This window comes from Ptychodera flava, chromosome 13, assembly GCF_041260155.1.
Source record: "Ptychodera flava strain L36383 chromosome 13, AS_Pfla_20210202, whole genome shotgun sequence".
Classification (NCBI taxonomy): Eukaryota; Metazoa; Hemichordata; class Enteropneusta; family Ptychoderidae; genus Ptychodera; species Ptychodera flava.
The window spans coordinates 13,533,145-13,549,704 of record NC_091940.1 but is presented as its reverse complement, the minus strand read 5'-3'; the positions used below and the strand labels follow the sequence as shown (position 1 = coordinate 13,549,704).

Sequence of the window (16,560 nt, the reverse complement as noted above, 5' to 3'; positions counted from 1 at the left end):
CGGACACACGCACGGACGGACGCACGGACATGACCAAACCTATAAGTCCCCCCGGACTGTGTCCTTGGGGACTAATAATCATATGACAGGAAAATAAAGATTACAACAAATAGTTGGCATTCGTGTGTTGTGCATTAAGTAAATGGCATCATGCTTGTTTCTGGTATGATCATGGTGTGCATGTGCGGGGAAAAACTGTTCTTTTTTTAATTTTCTGTTGGTCGCCAATTTTTGAGTACGTCACCAGTTTATTATTCAGCCTGTTAAAACGTGTAGGCATGGTCCAAATCAGCAAGCAGTTATAACTCTGATCTTTCCACATCATTTCCAAGAACTCTGTTATCTGGAGAGATTAAAATTGAAAAATTTATTACCAGTAAGCAAATCAATCCAGTCATCATTATCAGAAGATAAAATGTATGCAAATTAAGAAAGAAACACAAATATAATCTCTTTTTGGTATTTATATACACACCAAATATGAGCTAAAAACCGACTCAAAGCAGGTCTGTTCATTATAAGCACATATGTAAAATTATGACTACGGTAAGTATTGAAATGGAGACATAACAAAATACATAAATGAGTACACTATAGGTGTAACCGTAAGACTCAAATTGTGTGCTGAACACACATGAGGCTGAGATTTGGGATTTGGCTCAGCGGTTTTATCTATGGCTTCTGCGCTAGGTGACTGGTGCCATATGTTGTGAGTTCAAATCCGACTGAAACCACAATATATTACAAAAGTGTATGGACACAAATTCCATGTCTTGTATTCAGTTTAGATTGTCAGCTTGAATTTACAGCTAGACATCAGTTAAGACTGATGACACAGTCCTTGACGTAAAAGAACTTTGTCATTCAAAGTCACTGAAATGTACGTTGTACCAATGATGTGAAATGACTAAGTTACAATGAAAACAATGTCAAGGCATGTAGAGTACAAACTCAACACATGGAAACTAGACAATATGGCTGCCTCCAAGTGCTAAATTTGCTTTCCTGTGCGTACATGATACAGCCTTGGGGCTTAGTGGGCCAGGGTCGGGTGTTGGAGTATATTTCTATTCTTTCAAGTATCATCATAAATTCCTGACAAACTGTGTTTAAACCCTTTCCCCAAAATACCACGGACAGGTAAAAAAATCAGGGGGGGGGGTCACTTCTATTACTTGCCAATATGAATATGCGCCGCCCAATGGGGTGGGTATTTCAGCAACTTGGTCCAAAATAGGGGGGGGGGGGGTCAATTCCACTGTAAACCATGGTCTAAAATGGGGTTGAAGTTTGAGTGCCACACAAGAACAAATTTCAACAGTCTGTTCCCATCTCGCTAGCAGGGTTCTGAGCTGCACTCAATAAGCATGGATATCTTTTCTGTGGCAGGGGAACCATTACAGAGACCCCCTGGCTTAAAGTAAACATGGACTTTGTTTTAAAACATTGTCACTGATTTGTCAGAACTCTACATATGGCAGATTTTTGCCCAATAGAAAATACCCAAACAAAGTGGCTCTACTGCTCCTAGTATTATTCAGGTCGACCATGGCCATATGAAGTACTATTGCTTTACAGACAAACAGCGAGGTTTGTTGTCAATTGTAATTTTAAAAAAAACACCACTCAGACTACTGCAGATAACTGATAATTTGCAGAAGCTGGACCAAAATTTGGTGAGAGTGAAAGGCATTTTCTTTCACAAAATTTGTTGGTATTTCCTCATGATTTTTTGAAATCATGGCTTGGCCAGCAACAAAATAGCTCTAAACGCAGTATAAGCTTACAGTGGTAGGCTTTGCCGGGGCAAATACTTGCTTTTTCCGTTTTAAAAATGTTGACGCTATGACTGTTGACCTGGGTCAAAGGTCATAAAGGTCTACAATGGGGTCCTAAAACAACGAGATTTTAGGTCTAAAATGGGCCCTGGGTTTTATACCTGCGGCCGCACACCCCTACCACTTCTCTGAACAAGTACTTCCCCCTCCCCCGAGAGAGGTACAGCAGTTCTAGCTCTGCATTATATAACGCCGGAAACACAGCATCGTAGCAGGGCCATCATTCATTGTGCGATGTTTCTGTGTAACTGTAAGTTCACAGTGTAATTTGATTTTGGACGAAGACAATCAGCACTCGCACACAGGCGTTCTGTTTACTGGATAGTTTGTATAAGTGTAGTTTATGCTACGTTCCGATGTTCTGTTCCGTAAAAGTCTACGGAACAGAACGTCGGAACAATGGTCGGAACGTAGCATAAAACAAACTACCCAGTAAATATAGCTCTGCATGGCCATGGCAGGGCTGTGTGTTAGCGGCGCGGCGTTATAGTATACGACCTCGACCTCCCAACACATGTGGTGGGAGGCCGTATAACGCCGGTAACACACAGCCCTGCCATGCAGAGCTACCCAGTAAACAGAACGCCTGTATGCGAGTATGAAATATAACGTCGAGCAACAAGATTGAAATTAATGACTGTTTGAGCTGGTACTCACTCAGTAAACTGCTAGGCCGTATGGACATCCGCATATCCGTACAAGTGATCGGTGGGTCGCGGTCGCTGGTCTCGACCGTGCCGTGTGCAGCGCAATCTCCCATGATGCTAATATGAGACACCCTAACCAGGTGAAAAAATTGGACGCGCAGTTTGGACTGGTAAAATGCATCGGAATTTAGAAAAAGTAATAAAAGTGAGCGCATATATCAAAAAGGACCAAAATAACAGATTAGTATTGGCAATGTTACAAAGTTTAACAACTTTATGCAAATATAGGAATGGAAAAATCCCTGGACTGCGTAAAATTTCAGTTCAATTACAACTACGGGGACCACTTTGAAGTCAGGGACCACTTAGAGGTCTTCACACACGTGACATATAAACATCATCACCCGTGAGTAATTCGATATCATCAAAATGAACGGCAGCAGGTATGTTGCCACGACAACAAGCAGCGTGTTGAACACAATGAACGCCTTCGAGGCGTCCTGGTTGGAGCACGACAGAGAAGTAACGTTCATGTTGCCATCGTGACCGGTCTCCCAGGTAACCCGGAACTCTATGGAGGTTGGCAAGGCGACTGCAAAGGCCAAAGCCCACGTCCCGGCAACGAGAAACTTGCAATCTTTCATGGTGAACTGCGTCTTGGTGGCCTTTACGATAGCCCGGTATCGCTCCCAGGAAAGGACGACGAGGCAGTATGTGGCATTGGCAATGAAAAACAGATGCAGAAAATTGACAAGTTTACACGCAAATTGACCTGAAAGAAAAACAGATAAAAGACACAAATAACAAAGCGAAAGTACAAGGAAAAAGGTTCACCAATTTACTCCTTGTCTGCAAATAAATTTAAAACAGTAATAATATTTCACACTATGGACATCGACCATATGGCCCTGGGATATATAAAGCTTGTGTATGTATATATGTAAGTATGTAAGTATGCATGTATGAATGTGTGTAATGTATGTATTTGTGTGCGTCATGAACTCTGATTGAAAGCTTTATTCATACTCGGTATACGTTATCACGACACTTTCGTAATGATCCTCAATAATGTACTTTATTGTTGTGTACAGCGAAATTAACGACATAACGTATTACGAGAGTGCGTAGACACGTAACAGTTCTACAAGAAAAATGGGCTTAAAAGATTAATCGAGTAATATCAATATAGATATTGATATTGGTATTGGTGTTCTTTTTAAATAGCACCAAATCATCGTCCATGTTCTTAAATGATGGACTGAAGACGATTCCAACATTAACTCTGAGAATTCGAACTTTTGAAGGACGTGTACATGTTGCGTTTTAGCATTTTTTCGAAAACTTAAGGGGGAACCAGACAAACTGAAATTCCTTTTCCATTCTCATAATTATAATCGTTGTTTTGCATTACAGAAATGAAGTATGTGCTTTCTGATAACGAAGAATAATTTTTAAGACATGGAAAGGGGATTTAGAGCAAATCCGGTTGCAACGTCATCAGCGAAACAGAATGGTGTCTTTGAAGAGATATCCTGGCTTGGGAGCATTTTGAGCATCCTCGGGGAATCTTCAAATAGTCGCATCTGTTGGCTTTCCAAGAACCCGATTAATGACGGAATAAGTGTGTTGCCAGAAATGAAAGAAACACTAGATTTGAGTATAATTGCACATCACATATGTTGGTTAGGAATAACGTGATACAGCTCATGAACAAATTAAAGATTTCATACAGCTGACACTAGTGTCAGAAATATGGAAGCTTTCTCCCTCTGGCAGCAACAATAGGGATGGTATGGAATTCAGGGAGTAATACGTTCTATCACAGAATAACATATAGACAGAGTCGCAACACTTGCATGTCTTTTGTTCCATGGTCGTCTCGGTAGACTATTGGCTTTTCATATTAAAATGAGCTCCAAAGGTGTTAAACTTTTTGGAGGCTTTGTTTGTGGTTGATAATTACACGAGATTATGCGAAAAATACGACGAGATGGCATCGTACTGCCAGTCGCGTAGCAACCATAGTTACTTCGTGAGCTCTCAGGCCAGAAACACTGCTTCACGTCAATCAAAACATAACACGCCAGCAGTTTCATAAACATGTCCTTCCTTGACGCACGTGTAAAAGAGGTATGACTGACCGTAAACCATTGAGTAAAACCAGTCAGTATCGATAAAAGACTTTCAAATTTCGTTCAAACACACTCATTATATATTCATAAAAATATGAGAGGAATTTTTAAAACGGTAAAACTCATTTTCCTGAAGCTCAAAACACTCCCGTTTTCGCCAGCACGTCAATTCTGCTCAGCACCACACGACAACAACAACACAAACTTTGCCGAACATACTTTCGCTTAACAATTGGCGAAAATCCGAAAATTACCGAAGGATTCATGGTCGGCACTCTTCGGAAAAGAGAGGCGAGAGCAACCTGAGGCGAGGCGAACATGGATGGGTTACGTAACCGCTTCACGCCTTAAACAATACCTGTTGCCACTCTATCTATCTTTCTCTATGGTTCTATCTACCCCTTGTTAAAGGTGTAAGATTATGCTAAAAGGTACTGACTGACGTGTGTATGGAACTATGTCACCGTAGTATATGCTAACCTCGAGAACTTCATGTAAACCATTCATATGCCTGTAGTCCAAGGTTTCCTCTCATCATTTTGTGGGGAATGAAATTTTGGTGACATTAAAGTTGGACGATAAATACCTGACTACTAATCTTAGAGAGAACATTAGATGGGCAATACACGAAAAATCGAACCCAAAGCGCATCAGTACAATTTGCGTGTCGTATGCTTTCGTATGTAGAAGTTTGTATGGAAGTCCATAAAGTCCATATTATGTTTATTAGTCTCTTTGTGAACATTTTTGCCCAGTTATAATTGGAAAACAGTTTCCATTTTTTTCATTTTCTGCACCGTGACTATACACGTATGGACAGTATAATATTGAACTGCCTACCGTAGTGAGAAGTAGTAAAGCAATTGTACAGTTCATGTTATTTGGCCAACTGCATCATGATGAGGGTCGATGGATGTTGGCACACGGGCAAAGCACAGTATTCAGAACAACCCGCTCCACTTCCATGGATGTCGAACAACATCTTTTCCATTTGGCATTGTTCAGTAATGCAGTGATTCGACCAAAGGACCAAAGTATGGTTAAGGTTTATATTTTGCGGTGTGACGTACATTTGGGAGGACCATAAGGAACTGGATTATTTTATGGATATTGAAAAAACTATTGAAAAGATATTGAAAATGTAAGAAAAAAAGTTCGAGTTACAGTCCCTTAAAGTTTTGCAAAAATAGAAATTACATCAACGATTGAGTTTTCTGAGTAAAACATGAATGGCGAAACTCTTTAGGATTTCCCTCATTCCTTCGTTCCTTTTGCCAACGGCGAGGAAGATTTGAAATGAGTTTTATGGGTGCAACCAGGAAAGACGTAATATTACCTCCGGTGATAGCGTTGCAAATGTTCTATTTTGATGAGTCCAATAATCTGGACTGCAAAACGTAATATCTATCGGCCGCGTGTTGCATCATTGCAGTTTCCGTCACTTCTGTACTGCACATACTGAACAAGCTTGAATGTTCAACTTTATTATAATGTCAGTCTACTCATAATCTACTTGAAGACCGACTCTCCAATGTTGGCTAGCACATCAGATTCTACAAAGTCAACAGTATTAAAAGTGTTTTCATAACGGCTGAAAAATCATGACCAACATGAAGTACTAGTACTTACAACATATAGCAAATCGTTGTCACCCCCTTGTTATCTTATCGTCATACTAACCGTGATTAAGAGCATTGCCAACACAAAGAGAATTCTACGAAACATGTATCACGTGAATACTGCGTCACATTGCAGATCAGTGCAGTGTCAGGTCATTAAGAAGCAGACATTTTGGATGAGAGCCATGGCGACTGCAGAATCCGAGTTCCTTGAGAAAATCAACGAGGACTTCCTCGTTTGTGGCGTCTGCTCCGAACGATACAAGACTGCCAAGGTTTTACCATGCCTACACAGTTTTTGTGAACAGTGTTTGTTTGGCTGGGTTGAGAAAACTTGTAAGCTGGATTGTCCAGTGTGTCGCCGTTCACACCAACTTCCTCAGGGCGGGGTGGCAAAGTTGCAGAGCAATTTTTTCCTAGATCAATTAGTTGAAGAGTTCAATCAACGCGATTCTGGGTCGTCCAAATCAACCTGCGATGCCTGTCTTGGCGAAGGTGGCAAAGACGACGCTAGATGTGTCGAATGTTCGGCCAGACTGTGCGGGAATTGTGCCGGCGCTCATAAACGTTTAGCGGCCACTCGGTCACATCGCCTGATAGCCATTGACGAATACGTCAGCATAGAGGACAAAGACTCCTCCTTGATACACACAGGTATTTACTGCGATCGGCATACCGATAACCAGGTCAAATTCTACTGTGATACGTGCGAAGTACCAATCTGTTCAGACTGTACCGTGATTGATCACCGCATTCCTGAACACAAACATAGATACCTGCAAGACGCTGCTGGAGAATACAAACAGGTTGTAGAAAAGACGATAGAAGAACTGAAAGTGAAAGAAAAAGAGAATGACGACTGCAAAGTTGTAATTCAGAAGGTGGTGAGTAAATTAGACGCCAGCTTCTATGAAGTAGAGAAGAAATTACAAGACCACGTGACAGCGACTATCAAAGAAATTACCAGGAGAATAGAAGAGAATGGCAGACTGTTGTTGAAGGAGCTTAAGGACAAATATGAAGCCAGAAAGGATGACTTGACTGCACAACTGAAAGCTTTGAACATTATTGCAAATGACCTTGCTAATGCACGTGAGTTTACTGAAAATCTGATGCAGTACGGAAACGCTGCTCAGTTGATGTCCGCTAAGAAAAACGTGGATGCACAGACAAGAGAATTGCATGAAGTCGAGACAGGGTCCGATCCTGTTGCTGATGAGTTCATGGTGTTTACGCCGTGTGATGAATATTGCGAGACAAAATCACTTGGATCAGTTCGTCTGATGCAGTGTACCCTGACGGAAATACCGGAGTTCTGTCGCTGCGGTGATAACTTTTGCCTGACCCTTGAGGTAGGCCGAAAAGGGCTAAAATATGAGATCGAGGCTGAGATGATAGGTCCATTGAGTCAGAGGGAGACGATGACAATAGAGGATCACAAAAATGGAACATACTCACTGAAGGGTCGTGCAATGATAGAAGGTGAACACGAAGTGTTAGTTTCCCTCTGTAAGCGACAAGTGTGTAGTTCACGTGTGAAGGTGATTCCAAAGAAAGGGTTTTTGTTTGAATTAAGCGGAAAGTGTCAGGGTTTGGAGGTATTAAATATGCCATTTGGGATAGCTTTCGATAAGAAAGGGAATACTGTGGTGTGTGAATATGTAAAAGGGGTGATCACAAGATTGTCTCCGTGGAAAGACGGCCACAATACAATGAGGAGCACACATGGAAACTATTCTAAAACTGACAGGCCTCTTTATGTTGCCATATCTGCAGATCAGAATTTACATTTTGTCACGGAAGAAAATAAAGGGGCAGTGTTAGTCTTTGATGAGAATCTCCAATTTATCAGAAGCTTTAAGGGAAAGATTAGATTACCGAGAGGTATTGCCGTCAATCCAACTAACAACCGTGTTTATGTCGCTGATGATAATTCACATTGCATTCATACGTTTGACCAAGATGGTAACCAAATCAAATCATTTGGTGGTCAGGGTAGTGAAGACGGAAATTTCAAATTGCCCGAAGGTGTTTGCATTAACAAGGTTGGCAATGTCATGGTCAGCGATTTTGGTAACCATTGCATCAAGGTGTTTGACGCAGAAGGGCAGTTTCAGTTTGCCTTTGGAAGTAAAGGTGATGGCCAGGGTCAAATGGTAAATCCGTACGGCGTCACCACAGACAGACACAACAATGTTTATGTGTGTGATCGGGGAAACAAACGAGTGTTGAAATTCGATGCTAAAGGTAATTACATCAGCCGCATTGATAATGGAGAGTTAGAAAGTATCAGAGATGTCTGTGTCACTGACGATGAGCCATATGGGAAGGTCATTGTGTCTGACTTTGATGGTAACTGCATCAAAGTATTCGCTCAGTGATGTGATAACCCGATATTTGCCCACAGGATATTGAAATCACAATGACAACAATTATCGGAGATAAAATTCTGTATGATAAGATGAGCAAAAGAGAGAGGTGCTTCTGACACTAAAGGAAGGGTGTGTTTCTTTAGTCTTTGAATCGGTTATGTACAGCAGAAACGTTTCTGCAGTGATCTATTCTGCATTTTGATAGGTTCATTGGCATATTGCATATCTTTAGTTGTCAGTCTGTTTGTCAGTCAGTCTGTCTCATGATCACCATCTGTACGTCTGTAGTCCTTCGGAATCTATGGCGCTCATAACTGAAAAATTATTACACCAAATATGACTAGCTTTGGTATGAGAATGTTTTGATGATTCTATAGAATCTGAATTGAATCTTATGCACACGACTTGCAGAATCATGAAAAAAATAACATTTTATGATTTTTCATAAACTGTTCTTTCTATGGTATATATGTTGGTGGGGACAGCGCATTCGATCATTGTTCAAATTAGCATAAAATTTGGATATTTGTGATATGTTTTGTTGTCAGTTCTCTGTCAAAAGTTTTCTTGAGGAATAACGTGGGATAAGACTTGATTTGGATTTTAGATTTCTTTGGAAGACATCAAGATATGTGCAAATGGTAATGGACTTTGGATCTAGTGGGCCTAGTTTTGACACTTTTTGTCAAAACATATTTTTCAAGACTTATGATGTAATAGCTTTTGAATGTATTAATAGACTCCTAGGGTTATTTAATTTTGAAAGTTATAGTTAAATTTGCATATGTAAAATTTTGGGAATTTTTCTCTATCTTTTGACTCTAGATCGTATTTCCCGTATTATGCTAATTTTAGTTTTAAGGTTTCAAGGCCTGTCTTCTTTCTGTTTTGTGCAAATGATAATGAAATTTTAACAATTCTCTGTTATTTTCAGTGAAGAAAGTAATTTCAGTCATCACATATTTGATTGTAGGTGCCATGGACTGGCCAAGTTCCGGAAAAAACCTTGTTTGTTACATTGTATTCTTTTTTCATCATTCCAGCCATATAACATGCGAGCAATAAAAGTCTTACTTTGATTATGAATCGTCGATTAATTTTAAGTCGAGTAATCTGGTGGTTGTCCATAGAGCACACCTTTTTATGTCTAGCCGAGCAGTATAAACCGTGTCATTCGTATATAGTTTGTCAATATGGAACTTCTGACCATGAAGTAGATTATGGCTTGGTGCTATTGCTCTGACTGATTGATTGACTGATTGATTGATTGATTGATAGGTCAATATTCGTGTGTCGAAAAGAACAATGAAAGAAATTTTAGAGTGTACTGTATTTGTACTGCATTTACACACACTTACGGATAGTTTTCCTTCTGAATTTTGATTAGAAAAATTTACCTCAACTGTGTACCTATGGCACCTAAATGGCCATCAATTGAATCATTTTGACAATGGTATGCCAATTTTGAAACGTTCACTTTTGGTGGTTTTTAAGTACATGTCTAAATTGATATTATTCCTACAAGTAGTTCAAAAGTTGAAACGCGGAATCGTTATGGAAAACTTCTGGTTCTCTGCCAAAATAACGAATTCTTGGCTTGTACATGTGATAAGCATATTATTACCTAACAGTTTTCTTCGTTCAGCGAAGGAAAATACTCGTGACGTAATGACCGTGTCACCACTCGTCTGTTACTCATGGTGACACGGTCATTACGTCATTCGTATTTTCCTTCGCTGGACGAAGATAAATATTAGGGAATAATATATGCTGTGAAAAGAAGCAGTCATTCAACTGTGCAGTTCATTTATTCGGACCATTAGGTCACAGTATTGGCTGATGGATGTCGACACGCGTTCTCATGCATACTGAAGCACTCAGAACCACTCGCTCCATTTCCATGTCGAATAAATAACTTTAGATTTTGCGTGTTTTAGTTACGTAGCAATTTGACTAAAAAGGGCGAGCCACAATAGGGTCGTGTTTGGCGCCATTTGAGAAGAATGATCTATTTCAAAGCGCCACTAGCTGTAAGCCTTCGATGTACTGTCAGTATTTTTCTTCCTTTAGTACAGTTTCTTATTGTCTTTCCATCATTCAGCTCTTCAACACAATCTGTAACATCTTTATGTTATTGTTGCCAGCTAGCATTTGTGTATGCTCAAGAGTTAATGTACCAAGATAGTACTAGACATTATACACAATAAATTGAGAAGTATTAGAAAGGGTAATTCTTTCTTAATTCATCCAAGGCGAGAAGAATGAGACAATATTTTGTTCACTGTTTTAAAAAATAATGAAGATATTATGAAAACGTTAGAGCTACTGTCTGTCTTATGTATAATCAGCGACTTTAACGATGCGTTTGCGATCTGAAACGTCTTAGTTGGTGTAACTCTTCAAGATTTGTTTCGACATCTTCATTGTCCCCGTATGTGAAAGGTAAGAACGTGTACTGGAAAAAGACGAAATTTTGCCCTCGGTAATATTGTTGACAAAAAATCTAGTGGGCTGTGTCAAATGATCCGCAGCCAACATAAAATATTCATCTGTCATTTGTTGAAACATGGCCGTTCCAGTCCTTTCTTCGACGCTGAACTGCGCAGTCTCATACTTGACACAAAACACACTGAACTGCAGGTTTGCGTGTGAATATATCATGCAACCTGTATGTGAGTGCTTGAAACGGAAACGATAGAACAAAACACAGAATCTCTCTTCATACGAGAGTCAAGCTTCTGGCGTGAAAGTGAGTTTATGTGTCTTCTGACAGGAATTATTTTCCGCGACATTTACTTTTCCATTTGAAAGACCCACAAAAGGTAGTTTAAAAAGCTATGCATAGAAAAGCTGGGTTGTTCTTGTAAGTCTTCTTCCTGCGCAGACAGTTTGCATATCGATTCCGTCGGAGTTTACGAACACCGAACGATTGTTTATATCACAAGTTCATTGATATTTAACTCGTGCATGGCGGGAGTGTAAACAACTTTAAGACAACACTGTCACATGCGAGGCAGGTATTCTTGGACCTTGATTGCCACTTAAATTTGGCATGAACTTGACCTTGAATGGCGCTAGTGGGAATATTTTTCACTCTTTTTAGGGTGCGAGTATTATTTTCAGGTGAAGTTTAGATTTAGTTGTACGTTCAGTAGCCACCAATCTACGTCAGTAAGGGAACGACACTTGTATTATCAGGAACCGGACGTTTCCTCGCTGTTCACAACAGACCAAATGCAGGATGAATTTCGTATCACTTCATCGATTCCTTGACAGACGATAAAACATGATGTAACGCCGCAAGAAAGCGCGCCGGTCATCATGGCATAATCTCCATGCAGTAAATCACGAGAAACGCCGACCGCAAATCGACATAACCCTCTGGATTGATAGCCTCGATCCCACAGTGTGGTAAAAAGTGATTGAAAATTTGAAAATATTATGAAAATACCGTGCCGAGTGATTAAGTTTCATTTTAAAAGCCTTGATGCTCTTTCTTCACCCTCCCGTGAACTCTCCATTATTCAAAACGAGTTAACGATGAAACACGGCAATGATTCGTGACTCAAGCCGGCGTAGCGACAGAATTTATACCCAAAAAGTGATTATATTAGCATGGAATATATATAGTAGATAAAATCCAAGGGTATGTTGTATTTCTATATGAAAAGTACGACGGAAAAATGACCTATTCTTATCTTACATATATGGTGTGTATTCTTGGTTGCCTGCATCGTATGCGATTTTACTATTATTCTTCATTGCAAGAGGGTAGTCTGAGTTACAAAAATGTAATTTACATCAGAGCTCTCACACAGGACATTATACAAATAGATAACAAACTATTATAAGCAAGAGAATAGATATAATCACTGGAAAAACAGTGAGTACCTATTGATACAATCCAGAAACGTATTTTGAAATACAGCATGAGACAAAGGAAAAACTAATTAATCCAGAGAAGAACCTTCATTCATGTATTTGTTGTGGAGAAAATTACAAACCGAGTTTTAAACTATGAAAATCCTTAATGTTTGTCATAGAAAGAAGAATATCAATTAACAATTGGCAATTAACAGCAAATTGTAGTAGTCGCCTGTGATTGTATCTGTTGCGTTCATCTTGCTGATGTCATTAGTACCGACTTGTAGAAATATTTTGTTGTAAATGAAGTCAGGAGTGACAGATGATAAGTGATCAGTGATGTCTTTGACGGTAGAACCTGGTAAGGACTGTACTACAGTGTAACTATTCTTAGGTGATATATAGCGAAGTAGAGAGTCACCCATAAAGCTTGCTTTGGACAAAGTTTCTCTTGATCGTGCAAACTACGCGTGGCTTGTGACTGAGAAGTATGATCACCAGTTTATGTCGCCGTTGTCGTTGTTGTTTTTTTGGTCGTTAACCGATTGGTGACTGGACGGGATCGTTGCTGCTCGCAATCGTCTTTCAGATCGGCGTTGGCTTCCCGTAGCATAACTTGATGATTTCTTCATTCGGTGTTACATTTTCTTGCAGAGATGCTAAGTAAAGTTCCCTAAAGTATGCTGTTCTGTCCTGAATATTAGAAATCTTACTCATAAGATGTAAGTGAGGGACATAAATAACAGGAGGGAAGGCTTGCATTTTGTGGGGGAGGGTCGCAATTTACATTTTCGGGAGGGTCACCATATTATGCGCAACTATAAGGTGGCAAGATTTGGCTGATAAAAATATCAAATCATAAATGTACATGGGAGTCTATCAGGAAAACTTTTGACAATTTCCCCCGCAAAACATCCTGTATCTCTACATTCATATATGTTTGATAATTTATGTAAATGTACTTTGCTTTGGTTGGAAGTAAAACATGCATGTGTGTAAGTTACACGAATTGGATTTTGATATTTCACCGAAATGTTGATTCACTATACTCGGTAGTCTATGAAAACTATAAGTAGTTTTCTTTTCAATACAAAACTGACCTATCTGTGCATTTGTGTACTCTTGATTATTGATATTAATGTATTTGATTAGACTAGGGTGGTTACAAGTGGATGTGTGATCAAGAAATTCGATTTTTGAATTTCGCTGAAATGTTGATCCACTATACATCAGAGTCTAAAAAGTGACCCCCCCCCCAAATTCCCCGGTCCCACCCTAACCTGTTATTACTGAAGGCTCCCTAAATTAGTTTTTATTCATTGAACTGGAAATCTGATCTCGCTACATTAGTTTTTATTTATAGAATTGGACAAGTCTCACTTAATTAGTTTTCATTCACCGAATTGAGCGTGCTAACTATCGTTGTCCGTAGACGTATGAGGGCGCCTGTGTAACTCCGTGATACTCTACCTGTACAGCTTAAAACGTCTGGCTGCAGGAAAATATCGCTTTTACTTTTGACAAAATTTTCATTGTTTTAATTCCAGTGAACAACGACATTTTGTGTCATTCATAGCCCTGTAAACATAAAGTTTGTGCGGTGTAAAAATGTTTACGCTGAAAAGTGAATTCGAGTCCGGACTGAAATCCCGTCGTAAACTCTACCATTGCCATTACACAATGATAACTTGTGTTGACCAATTGAAGATTGATCATTCAGATACAATTTTATGGGGAGAAAAATACATTTTTACAAGCATATCAAAATTAACGGAAACACATCAAAAGCTTTGGTGTAGATTTAATCTAGAACAATTGTTTGAAATTCGTTTTAATTGCCAAATATAATGGTATTGCTTGTTATACACGGTGCACTTAATCACTTAAACTGGCACAAGAGAAAAGCAATGTATTCTTTTTTGTCGTCGGGAGACGTACAAGACTTCATGGTTTGCTTGTTTTTCCTTATTCTAAGGTACCGACTTAAGATATCTCTAGTTTTTGAGAGCCACGCTACTGACATCTTCACTGAAGGACGAGATGTGTCTTTTAGTCAATTTTATGAACACCAGCCTTTGCTGGACGAAGCTAGGCAATGATACCCCTGACACTCGCACAACATTCCATCAAGGTAGAACGTAGTCTCGCATGCCAGACCTCGAACCTGCGTTTACGTTTGATTTGATTAACGACGAGGGAGACCTGCTGTTGCACGAGCTGCGCCGCTGGTGGCGCAAGTCAAGCGCAAACCCTAGATTCGATGTCTGGCATCCGAGACTGGGCAGAACGTGCCTCGAAATCGGGAGACCTAAACTTTTTCTAAACCTTTAGAAAAAATTAAACATTATGAAATATTTAGACCATTCCCTCTCGAAACCAAGATTTAAAAATCAGGGGGTCACCGTGCAGAGGTTGGTCCTGGAGAAACAAATAACCCCATATTTACCGACACTTAAAATTCAAATGGTCGCCTTCCCTGCGTTAACTTTATCGGGGAAAAAGCATATTTTCAAAATTCACAAAACTAAGCCCGCGAAAACTATTTACTCAATGAGCTTCATAATGAATGAGCCCTAGAAGTCGTACAACAAAAGATATCGTAAAAGTTTAAGAGTCCGAATATGTCTCCGAGGAAATTCTTCCTTGAATAGCGTATGTTTTTATTACCAGTGTGTTTTTTAAATTATCTTTAGGTGAGGTTTGAGACAATATTCAACGAAATGATGACTCAAATTCTAAATCATGTGATAACTGCTCGAGCAATGATTCTCACCCTATTATTTCAATTTACTTCGTCCAGTTACACAGCAGTTGCACGTTCAACGAAGTTTTTGAGTACACATACGCTACACAATTATTATGCGATCACTCAACCGAACCTCTTCTGAGACGGGTGCACGTCGCCACCGTGATCACTGAACACAGCAATAAAGGATTAAATCTGACGTCAGTATACATGTCCATTTCCCGAATGCATCCCATTAAACCCATGGAATGCGTCCAATGGATGTTATCCCGGTTTACAACCGGACAGGCCACGGTGTGCATTTGCGAGAAACAATTCACTACGTCATTGGACTTTGCAAATGGTCATAAAATGTACCCCTGGTCCTTTTATATAATTAAATATCCCCTTAATCAGTTTTCCACGTTTAATGGTACGTAAAAATACATTTCCTTACATTTACTCGAAAATGTCTGCCACAAACACGAAACAGAGTAATACTTATAATATGATCAAATAATGTGTATAAAAGGTTGAAGTTACGCTTCGTCAAAAAGTGTGAAGATGGCAACATGATAAGCAGATCGGATGTCCTGAAAAATGAACTTATATTGTAAAGAATATAAAATGTATATTCCCCCACGAGCAGTTATACTTATTAACCTTTTGAAAAATTTCATATTGGCTGCTATGTATGATAGAAATAAATAGATTTGAATGTTTTTGAAGCATACGTAGACACGATACTTCACTTCCCCGTCAGTTGAATATCTTCATTCGCTCATTGCATTCGCTCATTGTTTTGCAGATATATGTAAATGACACAACTTTGAATTCAGACTGAATAATCAGGCTAAAATGGTGATTGAATACCGTACATGTTTCCGCTCTTTAATTGAGTTAAATTACAAAAGTGTTTTGTTGACATATTTACAAGTTTCAGGTTTTCTTCGCTGCCATTCTATCATTGATGAAATGATTTCATCAAATAAATCTTTTACTAAGAAAAAAGCCAAGTAATATATAAATAAATAAATTGATATATTTAATCATTAATTTATATATCATTTGTGATATATATATATATATATATATATATATATATATATATATATATATGTGTGTGTGTATAAATACATATGTATATATATACACAGTACACGGATATCCTCATTGGTAATTTCAGTGCTCGATGCCAAAAACAGAGCGTTAAATACTTACACAAATTACTTAAATTACATAAAGGTAATAATATATGTTACATAAGTTTCATGCAACCATTATAACATTTGGTATAGTCTGTCTGAAGATGACAGGACGCATGAAACTTAAGTAACACATATTATTACTTTGTAATTTGTGT

At 39.0% G+C, this 16,560-nt stretch overlaps 1 protein-coding gene across 1 annotated transcript; it reads left to right on the top strand.

Moving 5' to 3' along the window:
* The first annotated feature begins 6,421 nt into the window (after positions 1 to 6,421).
* LOC139147012 (tripartite motif-containing protein 3-like) lies at positions 6,422 to 8,617 on the top strand. The gene has a single exon (XM_070717863.1). The coding sequence runs from the start codon at positions 6,422 to 6,424 to the stop codon at positions 8,615 to 8,617; it is 2,196 nt and encodes a 731-aa protein (XP_070573964.1).
* Positions 8,618 to 16,560: the final 7,943 nt, after the last annotated feature.